The sequence below is a fragment of the Bos javanicus genome, chromosome 11 (assembly GCF_032452875.1).
Source record: "Bos javanicus breed banteng chromosome 11, ARS-OSU_banteng_1.0, whole genome shotgun sequence".
NCBI classification, from domain to species: domain Eukaryota; kingdom Metazoa; phylum Chordata; class Mammalia; order Artiodactyla; family Bovidae; genus Bos; species Bos javanicus.
The window spans coordinates 26,172,488-26,187,892 of NC_083878.1; the positions used below are offsets into that span (position 1 = coordinate 26,172,488).

General features: G+C 40.7%; 2 protein-coding genes across 2 annotated transcripts in view; one reads left to right on the top strand and one right to left on the bottom strand.

Annotated features, from left to right (window-relative positions):
• The window catches only part of PLEKHH2 (pleckstrin homology, MyTH4 and FERM domain containing H2), a 524,875-nt gene that overhangs the window by 153,094 nt on the left and 356,376 nt on the right, over nt 1-15,405 (top strand). The gene's annotated exons all lie outside the window — the stretch shown is intronic.
• ABCG5 (ATP binding cassette subfamily G member 5) overlaps nt 1,144-15,405 on the bottom strand; it is a 35,179-nt gene continuing 20,917 nt past the window's right edge. Inside the window, exons 11-13 of the mRNA XM_061432213.1 lie at nt 12,356-12,541; nt 6,550-6,662; nt 1,144-5,733 (exon numbers count right to left, since the gene is read on the bottom strand). Coding sequence (XP_061288197.1) covers nt 5,540-5,733; nt 6,550-6,662; nt 12,356-12,541 — 493 coding nt within the window. The 3' untranslated portion in view covers nt 1,144-5,539. The remainder of the gene's footprint in view (nt 5,734-6,549; nt 6,663-12,355; nt 12,542-15,405) is intronic.

Consider the following 15,405-nt stretch of genomic DNA (forward strand, 5'->3'; position numbering starts at 1 on the left):
GCTGCCTATAAGAGTCCCACTTCAGGGCAACAAACACACATAGATTGAAAGTGAAGGGATGGGGAAAGATTTCATGCAAATGGAAAAGACAAGAAAACAGGGGTCTCAATACTCATATCAAAATAGACTTTAAAACAAGGGCCACAAAGAAAAAGAAGGACACTAGATAATGATAACAGGATCAGTACAAGAGGACTGTACACTTGTCAGCCTAGATGCCCCTAATGCAGGAGTACCCTCATACATAAATACTAACGGACAATGGGAGAGATAGACAGGAATACAATAAGTAGGACGCTTCAACACCTCACTCATACCAATGGACGGATCTTCTAGACAGAATAAGTAACAGATCACAAGTGATACAATAGAACAGTTAGACTTAATTGACATTATCCGGACATTACATCCAAAAAACCCCACAGAATACACATGTCCCCCGCATTGTAGACAGACGCTTTAGCGTCTGAGCCACTGGGGAGGTCAGTCTCCCAAAGCAATAGAAATAAAAACAAAAGTAAACAAACGGGACCTAATCAAAGTTACAAGCTTTTGAACAGTAAAAGAAACCACAAACAAAATGAAAAAACAGCCTACAGGATGGTAGAAAAATTTGCAAAAGATATAACCAACAAGGGCCTAATTTCCAAAATATATAAACAACTCACACAACTGAACAACAATAACAAAAACAAACTAATCAAAAAAATGGGCAGAAAATATAGACATTTCTCCAAAGAAGAAAAATAGATGGCAAACAGGCACATATATAGATACTTAGTTCAGTTCAGTCGCTCAGTTGTGTCCGACTCTTTGCGACCCCATGGACTGCAGCACGCCAGGCTTCCCTGTTCATCACCAACTCGCAGAGCTTGCTCAAACTCAGTTCCATTGAGTCGGTGAAGCCATCCAACCATCTCATCCTCTGTCGTCCACTTCTCTTCCCGCCTTCAATCTTTCCCAGCATCTGGTCTTTTCACATGAGTCAGTTGTTTGCATCAGGTGGCCAAAGTATTGGAGATTCAGCTTCAACATCAGTCCTTCTGATGAATATTCAGGACTGATTTCCTTTAGGATGGACTGGTTGGAGATCTCCTCGCAGTCCAAGGGACTCTCAAGAGTCCTCTCCAACATCACAGTTCAAAAGCACCAATTCTTTGGTGCTCAGCTTTATTTATAGTCCAACTCTCACATCCACATATGACTACTGGAAAAACCATAGCTTTGACTAGGTGGACCTTTGTTGGCAAAGTAATACCTCTGTTTTTTAATATACTGTCATAACTTTTCTTCCAAGGAGCAAGCGTCTTTTAATTTCATGGCTGCAGTCACCATCTGTAGCGATTTTGGAGCTCCCCCAAAATAAAGTCTGTCACTGTTTCCGCTGTTTCCCTATCTATTTGCATGAAGTGATGGGACCAGATGCCATGATTTTAGTTTTCTGAATGTTGAGTTTTAAGCCAACTTTTTCACTCTTCTCTTTCCCTTTCATCAAGAGGCTCTTTGGTTTTTCTTCGCTTTCTGCCATAAGTGTGATGTCATCTGCATATATCTGAGGTTATTGATATTTCTCCCAGCAATCTTGATTCCAGCTTGTGCTTCATCCAGCCCAGCATTTCTCATGATGCACTCTGCATATAAGTTAAATAAGCAGGGTCACAATATACAGCTTTGACATACTCCTTTCCTGATTTGGAACCCGTCTGTTGTTCCATGTCCAGTTCTAACTGTTGCCTCTTGACCTGCATACAGATTTCTCAGGAGGCAGGTCAGGTGGTTTGGTATTCCCGTCTCTTTCAGAATTTCCCACAGTGTTGTGATCCACACAATCAAAGGCTTTGGCATAGTCAATAAAGCAAAAATAGATGATTTTCTTGCTTTTTCAGTGATCCAATGGATGTTAGCAATTTGATCTCTGGTTCCTCTGCCTCTTTTAAATCCAGCTTGAACATCTGGAAGTTCACAGTTCATGTACTGTTAAAGTCTGGCTTGGAGCATTTTGAGCATTACTTTACTAGCATGTGAGATGAATGCAATTGTGCAGTAATTTGAGCATTCTTTGGCATTGCCTTTCTTTGGGATTGGAATGAAAACTGACCTTTTCCAGTCCTGTGGCCCCTGCTGAGTTTTCCAAATTTGCTGGCATATTGAGTGCAGCACTTTGACAGTATCATCTTTTAGGATTTGAAATAGCTCAACTGGAATTCCATCACCTCCATTAGCTTTGTTCACAGTGATGTTTCCTAAGGCCCACTTGACTTCACATTCCAGGATGTCCGGCTCTAGGTGAGTGATCACACCATTGTGATTATCTGGGTCATAAAGATCTTTTCTGTACAGTTCTTCTGTGTATTCTTGATACCTGTTCTTAATCTCTTCTGCTTCTGTTAGGTCCATACCATTTCTGTCCTTTTATGAACCCATCTTTGCATGAAATATTCCTTGGTATCTCTAATTTTTCTTGAAGAGATCACTAGCCTTTCTCATTCTATTGTTTTCCTCTATTTCTTTGCACTGATCACTGAGGAAGGTTTTCTTATCTCTCCTTGCTATTCTTTGGAACTCTGCATTCAAATGGATCTATCTGTCCTTTTCTCCTTTGCTTTTCACTTCTCTTCTTTTCACAGCTATTTGTAAGATGCTCAATATTACAAATAATAGATGTTCAGTATTGCTAGTTATTAGAGAAATGCAAATAAAAACAAAGAAGTAACATTTCACACTGATCAGAATAACCATCATTAAAAAGTCTACAAATAACAAATGCTGGAGAGGGTGTGGAGAACAGGGAAACTTCCTACACTGTTGGTGGGAATGTAAGTTGGTGCAGCCATTGTGGAGACCAGTATGGAGGTTCCTCAGAAAACTAAAAACCGAATTCCCATATAATTCAGCAATCCCATCCCTGAGCATATACCCAGACAAAACTATGATTAGGAAGATACATGCACCATATCTAATATATATATGTATACACACACACACACAACTGAATCACTTTGCTGTACAACAGAAACTAACAACATTGTAAGTCATCTATACTTCAGTCAAAAAAAAAAAAAATTGGGGCTTCCCTGGTAGGCCAGTGGTTAAGAATTTGCCACACAATGCAGGGGACATAGGTTCCAGATCCCGCATGCTGCAGAGCAACTCCATCTGTGTGCCACAGCTCCTGAGCCCACATGCCCTAGAGCCCCTACTCCACACCACAGTGGAGAGAGCCCCTGCTCACCACAACTGGAGCAAGCCCATGCGCAGCAGCGAAGACCCACCCCAGCCAAAAAATGAAATAAATCTTTTTTAAAAAAATAAAATACATTCCTGAATCCCCACAGCCAGAGATCCTCAATCCGTGGGTCTGGAATGCGGCTTAGTAATCCGCATTTTTCATCAGTACCTCTGGTGATTCTGACATACTTAGATAAGTACAACTTTTTGAAGAACAGACAAATTTAAGGAAATATTCTATCAATAAGCAGGCCAAAACTGTATGAGTTGGTAATAACCAAGATCATTTCCAAGGTGGGATAGCCTTTAAGAAGCCTTCTAACTTCTGGAGATGTATCTGCTAGCCAAGTTCAGTTGGACTAAGCATAACTGCTGTCATTAAACAGGAAAGTAAGTTAACCCATATTCTTCCATTTCCACTATAAAATATGTTAACTTTTCTATGCCATGCACCCAGCTTTAAATAAACATTTACTAACCTTAAGAACACAAAGATTGATGAGTGGTATCGGAGTGGATAGCAAACTACCCTGTTACAGCAATGAAATACAAGTTCCTAAACTAGTGACAGTCAGTGCGTATGGTTCCCGTCCTCTGGAAAACAGAATTTTCACCGTGTCTCCAAGGAACTACAGTCATAGAAACAGACAGGCGCCTTTCTTGAGTGCTGCAAAGAAAGAGCTCCCTGTAACACTGAATGTTATGATCTCAGAAATATTACTGACTTGGTGGAAACAGGATTTTGGATTATTTAATTTGATTGTCTTACACATCACTGTCCATTTTTAACTTGAGAAACTGTCACATGTTGAAAGTCATTGTGTTTTTCTAAGATAGTATCACTAACATTTAATAGCTTGAAGTCACATGCTATGTCAATTTTCCAAATGTTTCTGAGCTAGAATGAAATTCCATCTGCATATGAATAGTAGAAAAATGTTTCCACTTAGATTGTACACCCATATCTTTAGTAAGTTGAAATCAGTGATTTCAAAAGAGGTTCCTGTGGGACTCTCTTTGAACTGCTTTAATAGATTATCATCTCCAGAACTGTCTATAACTGATGTGACATATATAATCTGTAAAGCATTATGTAACTATTATACCATAATCATCAGTGTCAAAGACCTTTTATAAAAATTGACAATACTATTTTGGTAATTTACCAATGTCTCCAGATTCTTGAATACTGTTCTGAGAAATAGAATTTTACCATGGTTTCCTTAATAAAATGATCTTTCTCACTATAATGTGAGATGTTTCAAATACTATAATTTATCATTCTTTACAAGTTAGGTCACAGTAACAGAACAAGTTCATGTACTCTCTAAGATAGTCTCATTCAAAGTTACCATGGTAACATGGAGACAGTTTCATTTCAGACTTGGACATGAATTACTTGAAGATCAGAAAGATAATCCATCATTTAGTCCAGAACCCACTTTTAATAATCTATATACATCATTTGATCCTTAAAAATACGTACTGATCAGCATTCTTTTAATTCCAGAACATGAATCCCTAGCATGTAACCCTGCTTTTCTTAGTGTAAATGTTGTGTCAGTTGAGCATCTTTTCTATGTGGACTTTAAATAACAGCTGCTCTCTAACCTTAAAAAGGTCATTTCTCAGTTCATGCATACACTTTACCTAGTAACATTTAATTTTGTAAGTAAACTAAGTTGACAGTGAAAAATAGCAAACTATTTTTGTCTAATGTGCTGTTTTCAGTTCAGCCCATTCCTGCCATTTTTCATTTTTAACCCTCAATAAAATCAGTGGATGCTCTGTGTCAAGGGCCTTCACTCAGCATCTATCCAACATCCTCTCCATGTGACTAGGTAACTTATCTGGACTTGGACACATAAATATGGGTTTGGAAATGATAAACCATTCTTACCCAATTCTGTGATGCTTTGCTTCAGTGAAACAACTTTTTCTGTTACTTACAGCTGATAATATTCAAAGATTTTCTTTTTTACCAAGTCCTTTGTCAAATGTAAGCATAATCTTTGACCTATTTTTTCTGTGTCTAGAACAAAGACAAATAGTCACACTAGTCTCCCATAACTTTATGAATTATTATTTACATCTTTGAACCTGCTCCGTCACAATTTCCAAATAACACAAGTCCCTCCAAGTTGGAAAAGCATTCCAGGCCTGCATGGATCCAGTGGGCACAGATGGAGTCCTAATGGTTAAAAGACTTACAGTTGTACTACTGAGAATCATGTGGCATTCTTACTTCAGAAATTCAAAGCAGTCATGTATATCTAGGAGCTTAAGTTCCATTTTGTAGCAGTGTCCTTTACTATCTGCTAATGAGATAATCCCTTATTTTAAACACAATTATTCCTAGGATGACAAGAGCTGGGATAAATGAATACAGAATGAGAAAGTTTGCTGTGAATCTGGATGTTGCACCTGGGCAGTTTCTCTCAATGAACTGAGCTCCTTGAGTGATGGTACACATTGGGTTAGCTGACACAGAGGCGTTTGAGTTGCCTGCCAGGGAAAAGATCGACAATGTCAGATATGGTAATTCCAAGATAATTGAATCCACATGTGTTTACCAAATGCCCACTAAATGCTTAGTATTCTGCTAAGTACCCTTCTTCATAAAGATACAGGACTTTTTAGAGAGCCCAGAATTCATTATTAGATGAAGCAATAGTGAGTGTTGAGAGCCTTGAAGATGGAAATGGGTTTGTTCCCACTTTGGGTATATATTCATTACCCAAATGAATGAATAATACTGATAAAAATTATGATCACTTAGCACTGAGTATCCCAAGGTTACTAATGTTATCATCTAGAGAGATTTAAAACAACTATGACATTCTGCCTTGTTCTTTCGTTGTCGTCACAGAGTGGCCTGGGATTTCCAAAGGCCAGGAGGGCCTTGCTGTATTCCCACTGCCCTCTCGCAGGATTAGGGAACATTTGTGCCAAAAATGGCTTCACTCAGCTACATACTCTGTACTTGTACATTTGGGGAGAACAGGAGGCCACTGCAGCCTGTTTCAAGCTAGGTATAGGAACTGATTCCATCCAGAATATATTAGAGTTTACTTCAGTGTATGTTAAATCCGTCATTTTCTAAAAACATCAGAATGCCCCTAAGCTGCTGACCTTGGACAAGTGGTTAGCTTGATGAATGCTTACTATTTTAAAAATCAGAGAAAATGTTAGACTCTTCAAAACAAAGTTTTAAATCTATTTTACAATTACACTAGTTTTTTACTTAAAAAATACATTTCCCTCAAGAAATTGTGTTTTCAAATGAATATGTAAAAATAAATTCCAAAATAGAATACTTACCACAAGTGAAATTCTGTCCATAGAACTCATTGACTACGAGAATCTCAGAGCAATATTTTTGGAATGTAAAATAACCGAGGATTTTAAAAGGAATGGGCATTTCTTGTATGTTTCTTAAGAAAAGACAAAAAGAAAGAAAGAAAAACTTCAGTAGGCTTTGGTAACAGTCCTACCAAATGAAAAGAAAGGCAACTCTTATGTTTCACAAAAGGAATGTATATAGGTTTTCATCTCTCATGATAAAAATTATGCTTACTACAAAAAGTTCAAACAACACTGAGAAGTATAGAGAAATACCACTGCCCGGAAATAACTGCTGTTAACATTTTAGTGATATATGTAATACATATATTTATGACATTTTACATAAATGGAATCAAACTACTAATCCTCTTTCCTAACCTGCTTTTTCAAACAAACATGTATCTCAGATAGCCTTTCAAGTCAGTAAGCATAACACTGCATCATTTTTAATCACAGCTTGGTGGCCCACTATATAAGAAACATTAATGTAACACACCCCTGATGATGGACTGGTATTTAATGTTACTGTTAGGCACCATTGATATAAACATAAAAGAAAATAACGCATCACATTAGAGGAGGATGTTTGTGATTAAATAGATTTGAGCATGCTAGAGTATGAAGTGAGAACTGAACCGTAACCCAAGGGATGGAGAGAACCAGCAGACACTCATTGTGAAACCTGTTTCAGGAGAAACCTCATGCCGGCCTTGTGCCCTTCTCGGTTCACTCTATAGCTTCTATCAGTCAACAAATATGTATTAAATTCTTTCTGTTTGCAAGGCACTAATTCAGGGTGCTTAAAAATCAAATCCCTTATGATTATACAGTGGAAGTGAGAAATAGATTTAAGGGCCTAGATCTGATAGATAGAGTGCCTGATGAACTATGGAATGAGGTTCGTGACATTGTACAGGAGACAGGGATCAAGACCATTCCCATAGAAAAGAAATGCAAAAAAGCAAAATGGCTGTCTGGGGAGGCCTTACAAATAGCTGTGAAAAGAAGAGAAGCGAAAAGCAAAGGAGAAAAGGAAAGATATAAACATCTGAATGCAGAATTCCAAAGAATAGCAAGAAGAGATAAGAAAGCCTTCTTCAGCGATCAATGCAAAGAAATAGAGGAAAACAACAGAATGGGAAAGACTAGAGATCTCTTCAAGAAAATCAGAGATACCAAAGGAACATTTCATGCAAAGATGAGCTCGATAAAGGACAGAAATGGTATGGACCTAACAGAAGCAGAAGATATTAAGAAGAGATGGCAAGAATACACAGAAGAACTGTACAAAAAAGATCTTCATGACCCAGATAATCACAATGGTGATCACTGACCTAGAGCCACACATCCTGGAATGTGAAGTCAAGCGGGCCTTAGAAAGCATCACTACGAACAAAGCTAGTGGAGGTGATGGAATTCCAGTTGAGCTATTCCAAATCCTGTAAGATGATGCTGTGAAAGTGCTGCACTCAATATGCCAGCACATTTGGAAAACTCAGCAGTGGCCACAGGACTGGGAAAGGTCAGTTTTCATTCCAATCCCAAAGAAAGGCAATGCCAAAGAATGCTCAAACTACCACACAATTTGCAGTCATCTCACACACTAGCAAAGTAATGCTCAAAATTCTCCAACCCAGGCTTTAGCAATATGTGAACTGTGAACTTCCAGATGTTCAAGCTGGTTTTAGAAAAGGCAGAGGAACCAGAGATCAAATTGCCAACATCCTCTGGATCATAGAAAAAGCAAGAGAGTTCCAGAAAAACATCTATTTCTGCTTTATTGACTATGCCAAAGCCTTTGACTGTGTGGATCACAATAAACTGTGGAAAATTCTGAAAGAGATGGGAATACCAGACCACCTGATCTGCCTCTTGAGAAATTTGTATGCAGGTCAGGAAGCAACAGTTAGAACTGGACATGGAACAGACTGGTTCCAAATAGGAAAAGGAGTTCGTCAAGGCTGTATATCGTCACCCTGTTTATTTAACTTATATGCAGAGTACATCATGAGAAACACTGGACTGGAAGAAACACAAGCTGGAATCAACATTGACAGGAGAAATATCAATAGCCTCAGATATGCAGATGACACCACCCTTATGGCAGAAAGTGAAGAGAAACTAAAAAGCCTCTTGATGAAAGTGAAAGTGGAGAGTGAAAAAGTTGGCTTAAAGCTCAACATTCAGAAAACGAAGATCATGGCATCCGGTCCCACCACTTCATGGGAAATAGATGGGGAAACAGTGGAAACAGTGTCAGACTTTATTTTTCTGGGCTCCAAAATCACTGCAGATGGTGACTGCAGCCATGAAATTAAAAGACACTTACTCCTTGGAAGGAAAGTTATGACCAACCTAGATGGCATATTCAAAAGCAGAGACATTACTTTGCCAACAAAGGTCTGTCTAGTCAAGGCTATTGTTATTCCTGTGGTCATGTATGGAAGTGAGAGTTGGACTGTGAAGAAGGCTGAGCACTGAAGAATTGATGCTTTTGAACTGTGGTGTTGGAGAAGACTCTTGAGAGTCCCTTGGACTGCAAGGAGATCCAACCAGTCCATTCTGTAGGAGATCAGCCCTGGGATTTCTTTGGAAGGAATGATGCTAAAGCTGAAACTCCAGTACTTTGGCCACCTCATGCAAAGAGTTGACTCATTGGAAAAGACTCTGATGCTGGGAGGGATTGGGGGCAGGAGGAGAAGGGGATGACAGAGGATGAGATGGCTGGATGGCATCACTGACTCGATGGACGTGAGTCTGGGTGAACTCCGGGAGTTGGTGATGGACAGGGAGGCCTGGCGTGCTGTGATTCATGGGGTCGCAAAGAGTTGGACATGACTGAGTGACTGATCTGATCTGAAGGAATCCAAAAGAAGTACCTACCCCTAAGGATTCATAATGGAGTTGGGAGACAGAGATTCTATAGCCTTAAGACTATAAAAATACACAGCAGTGAACCATTTGTGCTTAGAAAGTATAAAAAAATAGTACCAAGTGTCCATGATATTCTTGTATTTAGTATTTACGGTTTCACCAAGTGATCCCCAAACTCCATGACTTTCAGATATTGACAATGTTCTGAGGCATGAAATTGACTTAGCCACATTTAGAGGCGGCTGACTGGAAAGGATAGATGGGAGTCTGGGGAAAAGGAAGAACCCTAGGGCAGCAGAACAGTGTGAGCACAGGACTGTGCGACTGGGCTAGAAAGGCTCGAGCGGAGGGTCTGATCTGGGAGCAGTGGGAGGCGAGTTGAGAACGGCAGCCATGACCAGCTGTTTTCAGGGCCTTGTAGGGGCTTGCCGTTGAAGGACCATGAAAACGATCACATGTCAATCAGTGTTTTAAGAGTATTAATGCGGTACCAGCAAGTAGGATGGACCAGACTAAGGACACAGGAGGAACAGCAATAAAGGGAGCAGGCTACAGCGGAAGTTCAAGGGTGAGATGACAAAGGCTTGGGACAGGATGATGGCCAGGAGAAGACGGCTGCCCAGCTGGCTGGAGTGTGAGGAGGCAGGAACCGCGTGTCTCTGTCCTGTACTGCACCCCACAGGGCAAACACAAAGGCCCCACATGCATTTGGGATTTGACAGCGGGGAAGAAAACCAGTGTGATCTGGTCACTGATCCACTGTACAGGTAAGTCCTAGAAGAGAGTAGTCATTCATTTATTTACTCAGTCTAAATATTTTTTGCAAACCTAATTGGTTAAAGGCCTTGGGACAGCCACTGAGAGAAGCTGTAATGCTTCTCTCAAGATGCTGACAGTGTATGTGAGGAAGACTGCAACATGAGCAGTGAGACCTAATAAAGGGGCCTGTCAGAGACCGCTTGTCCTGTGCCAAGGCAACGGCAGGCAGGCTTTGTGCAGGCGCAGAGGGGGACAAATCGATCAGTGAAAGACACAGGAGGAAAACCAGGCAGTGACACAGAAGTCCTCACAATACATCCAAGAGGGAGGAACCACAGACCCAAATTTATTGACGTAGGACCTTCCACACACGGGAAAAAAGCATGCATACCTTACTCTTTCACAACAGTATGAGCTTATTTTAATTAAAGATTACATAAGAGTCTAGCAAAATACACAACAAAATTTAACTCTGGGCTGTGATACTTCAGGTAAATAACTTACTTAGTGTGTTTCTACATTGTGTATATTTTTTCCCCAAAGAACCTGCATTCTTTTGTAAGAAGAACAAAGCTCTTTCCACTTGAGTTTAAAGGAAGAGGGAGCCAAAAGTGCAAATGTTGTAGGCAGTCAGTCAGGAAAGATGAGTTGAAGGAAAAATATAAACTCGATGACTAAGACGTTGATGTGGCCTTCAGGAGTAGTTTCACCCCAATAATGGGAGTGGAACCCAGGTGAGGCCTTGGGATATTGAGGTTTTGCAAAGAACCCAAGAGCATTTTGGTAATGTTGGCCACTGCCTCCCTCCCTCTTCCTATAAACCAAACACATAATGATTCAAATAAGAAAGAGGAAATGCTGCTGAAGGTTGGGTCTGTAACCTGCGGGCTTGATTTCATGCCATTGGGGTAACTGGATCCTGTGCATTTTTCATAGATGCGAACAAGCCACTTAAGCCACATAGGCAAATATAATGTCATGGTGTCACTGCACAAAAATATCTCCTTAACTGGCCAAAACCTAGCTCACTTTGCTTAATGGTATCACCTTTTATAAGTCACTACAGTTCATGAAGTGTTTCCACACCGATGACCTCATGAGTCTCATGTTCCCTTGAGACAGAGGGGGCTGAGATCATTATCTCTATCTTATAAATGAAACTAATTAAGATGGAAAAGCGACTTGCCAATGGTCACTTGGCAGCTGAATGGTTGGAGGAAGACTGACTTCAGGGAGCCACATGCTTCCTGAGAGGCTTTTTACAGTGTGAGCAGAACAAAGTCAAGTCTGAGCTTAGTTTTCTTACCTAAACATCAATTGCTCTGAGTTAAATAAGTAAACAAAGAAATATGATTACATGTAATAGCTGCTCAGTAGCTTATTTGATTGGTTTTTAAGTCAAAGAAATAGCCGTCTTCACATTTTTCTCAGGGACCCATAGTTTGCTTGCTAGATCCAACTCACATCACCCACCAGGAACCACTTTCACCCTCCTAAAATTTTCCACCCTTCTTACTACTACTCTTTTAAAACATATGTATGTGTGCGTGTATATTTTTTCCTGGTTATAAAATAATGCTGTCCATTATAGAAAGTTCACAAAAGAGAGAAAAATATAAAGAAAAATTAAAATGAATGTCACCCAGAGATAATTACTGTTAACATTTGGCGCATGTCCTTCTGGTCCTGATACTTTCTTCAGCAGTCTCTTACTTTCTCTTACCTCTTTTCTTATCTGACTATTCTAACTTCCTTGAAATACCTGGGAATTGAGAGCTGGACTAGAAACTCAACAGTGCCAGGGGAAGAAATGGACTAAATGCATGCTGGTTAGCCTGTAATAGGCTGTGCTTCTGGAGCATAGCTTGGTTTTTCTCCTTTTGCTGTAATGTCTTATGACATATGAATCATATTGATAACACACCTAAATCATCATTTCCTGAATCTCACTCTGAAGACATTTTATTGAATAAACTGTAAACAGTTCAGAGTCTAAGCAATATTGATTAGTAAGCGCTATAAACACTCTGGACTGTGAGGTGATAGAGTATCACCACGCTCCTCTGGAATGCCTTACAATCATCATCATTAGGTGATCATTAACATCAAACCACACCAGTCTAAATCGGTTGGTATTGTTAGATCTTACCTCACGAAGCCAGAGCCCATAAGCACCCCAGCAATGGAGAGCAGGGCCACCACGCTGTTGACCACATTTGGGTTTTGGATCACGCCAAGTAGCACAAGGCTTAGAAATTCACCAATTAAGTGGGGGGCCAAGAGAGCAACAGAGAAATATGCAAATCTGGCAGCCTCGGGGTATAAGGCCAGAGTCCTGGAAAAACATAAGGTCTTTAGTTCCTCTCCAAGGGTTATAAGAAAAACTGCACAGTTGCCTTCTAGGAATAAATCTATGGTAGTTAGTGGGTGGGAAGAGTCTGCAGGGCAAGCCAAACCCCACCTTTGAAAGGCCTTTTTGGAAAACAGCATTTGAGGCCATTTTGTCCTGAGAACTGTTCTGTTGGCCCCAAGTCAACTGAGCCCTGTTTTCCTTTTTTACAGCTCCTCCGCTCTCCCAGAAAAATACCAACACTTAGAGGATGGTCACAACTCGCTGCAGTAAGTAGGGCTGAGGTGTCCAGGCTTCTCCATGAGCAGCCACATTCCGCCTGGCCAGCACTGCTCCCGCCCTAATGCCAAGGACACACAAAACCTGGTTCTCAGCCCCTCCTTCTGGGCGCCTCATTCCTATATCCTGGGGTTATTGCCAGTATGAGAATCCTTCTCCGCTTTTCTGGGGAGGGAATTAGCCCTCCCCAGGCCCGTTCCATTCCATTCTTGTCTTATTCTACCAAACCCTTCCACTGATTCGACCTTCATGTTCTTGTAAACAAGCTACCCTTAAAACCCCTTATATTCCTTTCACCAAATAACATTTCCCTGGTGACAGCATGTGCTCAACAGCCCTCAGACATGGCTGCTCTTTCTTCCATTTGTAGAGTAAGGAGGAGGAGTTAGCCTGTCTTAACATCCACCCCTCCCTACCACTCTTCAAGGTCATCTGCCTTTCCTCCTATACAAATCACGAACTTTGCTTATGCTATCACTTCTCTGCCCCAGTGCAGTCCTCTGTGACTTTTAAGGCATTGTCTCACCTTTCATACTTTCAGAGCTTCTGGACCAGGGTCAGTTTTACACTCCTGTCCATCATTATTATCCTCAAGGTCTTTAATCTTGATAATTCATCAACACCAGTGCCTCCTAATTAGGTAACCTGATCAATTCCAGTGACTCCACCCATTTAGTCTTGATCACTCACCAGGTCTTGTATTTAAATGTTACTTGTTACTTAAAACTGCTCTATGTTAACCTGATTTCCCTGTCTCTGGTCTAATCTGGAAACGATCTGTGAACTATCCAATTTTTCTATAGTTTCATCTACTCTCAATCTAGTGTTTTTTCTCAATGGTCTTACTTAACATGTCATAAAATAACCATTCCTTGAGTCTGCTAACCTTTTAAGTAACTTCCCCCTCTTCATTCTATTCTATACCACCAAGCTTCTCAAACAGCATCTCCTTCCGTCTCACTCCTTCTTCCCTTGTAAACCTGCCTTGCACCCCCACCACTCTGCTAAAGCTCTTTTTTGGAAGAGCACCAATACCTCCTTAATCTTTTGATACATCTCCTTGAACATCTGCAGCACTGACAGGTTTATTATATGCCCTTGAAACTCTCTCCTCTCTTGGTGTCTCTGATGCTGCCTGATCCTGCTTCTCCTTCCACCTCTGACCACCTCTCTGCCTCTCTCACTGAGTCACTTGCCTCTTCCACTCTCTGAATGTTCCTCTTAAGATATTATACTCAGACTGCTTCCTCCCTTTCTAACATTCTCTCGTAAAGAATCCATTTCCAGGTCTTGACTCTTACTCCTCTTGCCTTATTTTTTTTCTACACCAACCTGTCACCCAAACCTCAGACTGACATCTCCAGTTGGGTGTCCTGTAGCATCTCAAATGCAATGTGTTCAAAACCAAATCAGTTCTCTTTCCTGGCAAACTCGATAAGGAGGCTGTCACCTTCCCATGGTCCCAGGCTGAAAATGCAGGCATCATCCGTGATTTTATTTACCCCTCAACAAGTCCATTTCATTTGAGTTCATTCAATTCTACTTTCCCAACATCTCAAAGTGATCCCCCCCACTTTCTGTTGCCACTGATACTGTCTTTACCAGGGCCTCTGCCTTTCCCAAACAGTTGCCACGGCTCCTCACTGGGCTGGCCAGTGTCCTGCCCTAACTCCAGTCTGCAACCAAAGTGATGTGGATCTCATCCTCCTGAGTCAAACAGATATGAGTCACTCCCTGAGGTTTGAAATCCTCCACTATGTCCCAATATCTAATCGTCCTCAGCCCCTTTGCCTGGCATTCAGCACCTCGCCTACCAGGCTCCAGGGCCATCAGTCATATTTTCCACTACTCCTTCCAACTCTCCTTTCCCGACAGCACAACTGAACCTTTTCTCTGAAAAGGTCTCGTGTGTTTTTGCTTCTAAACTTATGTTCCTTCTCTCTCTTCCCCTGGAATACCCTTGCTCCTTTTCCATCTGTTCAAATGTTGCTCATTTGAATCTCTCCAGTTCTCCTTTATAAAGCCTCCAAAAGGCCCTCTTCCTGCCCAACCAAAAATGGACACTTGGTCTCCTTCAAGTAATTCCCTGGGATAAGGATGGGGAAGAGACATCCCATTGGTGCCTCAGCTTCCTAGTCTTCAAACAAAAATAATGAATAATGCCATCTTTACAGAATGGTGACCAGGATTACATGAAATGATATATTTAAACCTCTTAGTGCCCGACATAAAAGCAAGCACTCAATATGTTAGTCATCATTATTGTCATTATATGCCTCAACACAGTGTTTTTTTTATAATAATAATATTTTATTAATATTGCTTATATTAATCTTACGTTTTCTTGAATTAAAGTCATGTGGAGATTTGCTTATGTCCACAATCCATCATCTGAAACACTTTAGGGGCAGATGTGTTTTGGAATGCAGCAATTTACAGATTTGCAGAAGGTATCATACTGCATAGACCATGCTTGCCAAAGTGGGGTTCAGGACTTCAACTGCATTCAAGCACATTAGTATTTCCAGGAAACAGAAGTGTTACTGTTAGGAAAGTACAAAGAACCTTAT